Below are 5,587 nucleotides of genomic sequence, written 5' to 3' on the forward strand. Positions count from 1 at the left end.
ATAGATTTGAAACTATAAATGGCTTTGCGTGCCTTCAGTGATAGCTGCTTTTTAGTTAGGGTGAAGCTACCTGATGATGTAAGGGTTAGGCCTAAATAGCAGTAGGAGGTAACGTTGCCTATTGTATTGTTTTCAAAGTAGAACTTTTGCTTTGGAAATGAACGACCTGCTTTGTTAAAAATAACAACTTTAGTTTTTTTCAAATTTACTTGGAGTTTCCATTTGTCGCAGAAGTTACTTAATCTATCTATGGCCGATTGTAGACCTTTGTCTGATTCTGAAAGTATTACAACATCATCGGCATACAATAAACAAGAGACATATAGATTATATAAAGAAGGTGGCATACATTCTGAATTATCTAACTCTTTCACTAAGTCATTAATAAATAAATTAAAAAGGGTGGGGCTCAAGTTACACCCCTGTCGGACACCTTTGTCTGTCACAAATGGCGGTGTAAGGCCAGATTTTGTTTTGACGCAAGTTTCTGGTTTACAATATAAGCATTTGATTAATTTATAGAAATTCCCCCCTATTCCCGAATTTAGTAATTTGAAACGGAGACCTTCTCTCCAGACAGTGTCAAATGCCTTTCTAAAATCTATGAAACATGAGTAAAGGCGTTTGTTGTTATGGAAATATTTTGTAATTAGCGAGTCTAAAACAAAGAGATTATCATTTGTACTGAAATGTTTTCTGAAGCCGGCCTGGTTGGGGGAGATTAGTTTATTATCATCTAAAAAAGTTGTTAGGCGTGTATTTAAAATTGATGTGAATAGTTTTGCTAGGCAGCTGGTGACCGAAATACCCCTGTAATTACTAGGGTCATCTTTTGGTCCGCCCTTATGAAGGGCAACAATATGACTAGTGCACCAGTTCTGGGGGAAATATCCAGAGGAAAGAAAAAGATTAAATAGTTTGGTGAGGGGCTTGATAAGAGTGTGAGGAGAGCACTTTAACATCTCGTTAAGAATTAGATCGCTACCTGAGGCTTTTCCATTTTTAAGGCTAGAAATTGCTTTAATGATCTCATTACTAAGAATTGGGTTGTCGAGGGGGTTTTCTTTTAAATCGTTCTCTAACTTTAATAATTTGTTTTTATTTCCATTTCGAAGCTGCTGGGTGATATTGAAACGTTGGGGCCGGGGGTGGATTCTTTACCATAAAGGTTTTTGAAGTGTGAATTGAGTTTTTCATCAGAGATTAGTTCTTGTGTATTTATATTACTAGTGCTGTTGGATTTGAAGTCTTTTAGAAGTGACCAAAATGATGAAGGGTTGTTGTCAGAGTAAGAGTTGAGTTGTTTTAGAATATTATTTTTGAAGTCTTTTTTGGTTTTGCGTATAAGTCTTGTGTACATTTTTTTCTTATTGAAATAGGAACCTCTGAGGGAAGGATTGCGAGGGTCTTTCGAGAGTAGTCTACCTAAGTTTTTTAGTTCTTGTCTGGCCGATGCGCATGATTGGTCTTTTTCTACTCTTTTGTTTCTTGCACTGCTGTTTTCGTTTTTTTGTTATGCGCAAGGACAAAGAATTTCTTCCGGCCTCCTGCAGCAGGGTTATAAAGTCCTGTAACGCAGTGTCTAAAGATTCTGGTGTCGACTGGTAATTATTATGCATAAATTTGTTAATTTTTGATGAGAACAATGTTGAATTGATTATATTGACAAACTTTTCTTTTGAGTCTGTATTCCAGATAAATTTATGAAAAGGCCGTGTTGGTAATTTAGATTCACTTTGTTTAGGTAAGTTGGGGTTGTTCTCTAGCAATAAAGAAAGTTTGCAGTGGTCGGAAAATGGCGATAACGTGTGAACATGAAAGAACGTTGTTTTACGGAGTAGGATGGTTTCACTTGCTAAAACATAATCAACAACGCTACAACCCTTAGGTTGGTAGCATGTTGGCTTCCCAAGGAGGTCGCCGGGTGTTCTACCGTTTAATATTCTAAGTTTACTGTTAATACAAAGATCTATTAGATTTTTTCCAAATGCGGAACTTTGACCATCATCCATGCTAGCCCTGGGGAGGGGGTGATCAAAATTATAGTCAATGGGCAGCGTTTGTGTGTCTAAAGGAGAATCATCTATTATATAGTCGTTTAGGGTTCCTACTCGCGCATTTAGATCGCCTCCCACTAGGGCTGCGTACCTAAACGTAACATCAGGTACAGGTACAGGTACCGGTACAGAGGTTTAGGTACAGGTCCGGACCTGTACCTGTACCTGAACAATTTGACAAATTAACACGTGTTCTTCACTTTTTCAATCATGACACAGAAACAATAATAAAGTGTTGACATTGAACTTGACAACTTGTCAGTATCTTTATTCAGAAAACATCAAACATAACTAAGTTAAACTATGTTTCCTATCTCACTTCTCAGTCACTTAATCTCAGAGTCAGACTCACAGACTCACTTACTGACAAAAACTAGATATAACAAAATGTATGTTACGTAAATGGAGTAGGAGCCTAGTAGAAGGCCACAAAGTGGTCTAACTTCTATCAGTAACTTAAGTGTTCTTGTTCAGAAACAGTAGGACTGTCTAGGACATTTACATTCTGTCAGCGGAGACTACAGTATATCTCTCAGTCACTTAATCTCAGAGTCAGACTCACAGACTCACTTACTGACAAAAACTAGATATAACAAAATGTATGTTACGTAAATGGAGTAGGAGCCTAGTAGAAGGTCACAAAGTGGTCTAACTTCTATCAGTAACTTAAGTGTTCTTGTTCAGAAAAAGTAGGACATTAACATTGTCCGGATCTAAGCAGGCTCTTTCAGCGGAGACTAAGTCTCCAGCTGTGCTAAATACCCGCTCACTAGGAACACTCGTTCCAGGTACAACCAGGTAACGCTTGGCCAGGCCACTCAACAGTGGAAGGCTCAGGCTTCTTTCCTTCCAGAAGGCCACAATGTCATCGGTGGAGCGGAGTTTGGGAAGGTTTTTATAAGTGTGTACTTCCTGCTGTGCCCTAACTCTGACTGGTAAAGGTGGTTCCACGTGAAGGACCTCTACATCATCATCGTCATCCACGAAGATCTCTTCCATAGCAGATAGCTTTGCCAGCTTCGCAGGGACTTCCTCGTTCTGTGTCTTCGTTTCCAACTGCGTGGCAGCACTGGCAGCCGTGGCTGTGGGTGTGAATGTGACGTCATTGGGCTCCTTTTTGACGTGGACCTCTTGTCTAGAGTCAATGGCAGTAACCACTCTTTCCCAGACTTCATCTGTGGCCATTCCCTTGAATCTAGGATCCATGGCAGAGGCTTCTTCTAGGAACTCCACTCTGTCTGTATCCTGGTAGCGTGTTTCCAGGTCACTTAGGATGACAGCTTTGATGTCACAGGCGAACGCATCGTCAGCTTCTTCGTCTGGACTGAGATGCTTTCTCAGTTTGTCCATCATGGGGAGAACTTGACCACAGGTGGGGCGTTTTTCTGCTGACATGGCCACCGTGATTAGGTAGGGAATCTTCATCACACGAAGGAAGGTCTGGATCTTTTCCACAGTGTCACTGTCGCATTTTTGCAGCTTCTTGAATCCCTCCTTGTTTTTCAGTCTTTCATCCATGGAAGCAGCAACAATGGCAGGGTACTGCGTCTGGAATCGCTCCAGCATGAGATACGTACTATTCCATCTCGTCTTGCAGTCGAGGAGTAGCCGGTGTTCGGGGAGATGAAGAGCTGTTTGTTTTTCTTTCAGCACGATTTTGCCCATATAGGAACTCCTGAAATATGTGATGGCCGGCCTAATCATGCTTATCATGGCAGAGACAGATTCCACAGCCATCACCTTCTGTGTCGATAAATTCAAGGTGTGGGCAAAGCACCCCATGGACAGACGGACCCCAGCCTTTTGCGTGGCATTTACCATAGACTTGGCATTGTCAGTAGTCATGACTTCTACCTTGTCAGTCAACCCAAACTCCTTCAGGCAGTCTTCTATTTCTATGCCGATGTTTTCTCCTGTTTGTGCAACATCTGCTTTCAGGGTCTGTAATACTTTCACATTCAGTTGCCAGTCCTTGATATAATGGACAGTGATGGTGAGAAAGTGGTCTGTGGCCCTCGATGTCCATCCATCACCTGTCAGTGCAGCACACTCCACATCACTCAGATCTGACTTCAGGGCCTTCAGTGCGACATCATACATGCTAGGGATTATCCTCTCTGCAACGTCATCTCGGCTTGGAAGTTTGTAGGCCGGGTTTAGTTCCTGAACTAGTGCCTTGAAATATGGATCTTGTACTGTTGAATACGGCCTTAAGGACTTGACTAGATAATGACATGCTCTCATTGTGATGCGGTGTTTTCTTTCTTCAGGCATTTTGGCCTGTTTGGCCAAAGTGAAAGGTGTTATCCTTGTCACGGCACTGGCTGAAGTTGAACTGCCTGACGTACTGGCAACAGCATGTGGAGTGTGTGGAGTCTGGACTAGCCCCCACAGTACTTGAAGTAGACTCCATGCATGGAAGGGGGGGTGGAGTCTCACTGGAGCGACTACTAGTAGACAGACTGGACTCACTGGAGTGACAGGAGTCACTGGAGTGACTGGACGGTGTGGACGCATTGTCTTCGGCTGAAGGAAAAAAAAACATAGAATCAGATTTCTTCTATTATATTACACCATTTTTTTGGCAAAGACAGGCAATGTTACCGAGATTTTTGTAAACACCATTCTTTCTTCGGGGGAAAGAAAACTCTGCTTCTTCAAGTCCTTATACAATTATCTAGTCTACAGTGTCAGTGAGTTCGTGACAAACGAACCCCCTCCCCACTCCAAAGCATGAAAGAGCGTCTGCCTGAAGCCTGTCAACTGGCACGTACTTGCGAAGACGAATAAAATATTTGATGGTGTTTAGGGTGGCCTCCAAATTAATTGAGTACTTAATTCAGCTCATTTAGCACCAGTGAGATACAAGCCAAAACTCGCCCGCCTCACTGAGATCTAGTGCGTATTAGTTCCGCTGTCCAGAGATGACAACTAAAACATTTTAATTTTGGCCCATATTTTATCTCAGAGACTACATTCTTAACAAAAACTTACCCTTAATGTTGAACATTGAAGCAATGGTCGTTGCAGAGGCATGTGGAGTTGTCTCAATCTTGTGATGACGGCGTAAATGTTTTGCTATGTTGGACGTTCCACCGCTGCACGGAATGGTACAATTACACAGGTTACACCGTACGGTCTGGCCCCCTGGCAGCGTTGTTACGTGTTCCCAGACCTTACTGGTCTTACCACGTGGCATGGCAAACAAATTAACTCCGCGCAGCCCGGAGGCTTACGCGGCAAAATACAGACAACACAAAAGCAACAAAGGCCGCCGATATGGAGGGAAGGGAAAATGACTGACCTCTGACCTGATTTGAGTTTGTTGACCAATCACAACCCTGGATCAGCCACACTCTCGCGATGTCTCGTGAGACTGAGGATCTCAAATCAATCCGACGGTGTTTACGTCTTTTCCAGTGCTAATTTTTCGTCTTTGTGGTAGGATTTACCTATCTTTAGTCATATACATGGTGTAAACTAGCGGTACCGGTATATACTCGTTACTTAATGATCCGGTATTTTGGACC

At 42.4% G+C, this 5,587-nt stretch overlaps 1 protein-coding gene across 1 annotated transcript; it reads right to left on the reverse strand.

Moving 5' to 3' along the window:
• Positions 1-2,723: 2,723 nt before the first annotated feature.
• Positions 2,724-4,157, reverse strand: LOC109463540 (zinc finger BED domain-containing protein 4-like). Its single transcript, XM_019760382.1, has one exon. It carries the CDS (start codon positions 4,155-4,157, stop codon positions 2,724-2,726), a length of 1,434 nt encoding a protein of 477 aa, XP_019615941.1.
• Positions 4,158-5,587: the final 1,430 nt, after the last annotated feature.

This window comes from Branchiostoma belcheri, unplaced genomic scaffold (assembly GCF_001625305.1).
Source record: "Branchiostoma belcheri isolate BF01 breed outbred unplaced genomic scaffold, Haploidv18h27 scaffold128, whole genome shotgun sequence".
Classification (NCBI taxonomy): domain Eukaryota; kingdom Metazoa; phylum Chordata; class Leptocardii; order Amphioxiformes; family Branchiostomatidae; genus Branchiostoma; species Branchiostoma belcheri.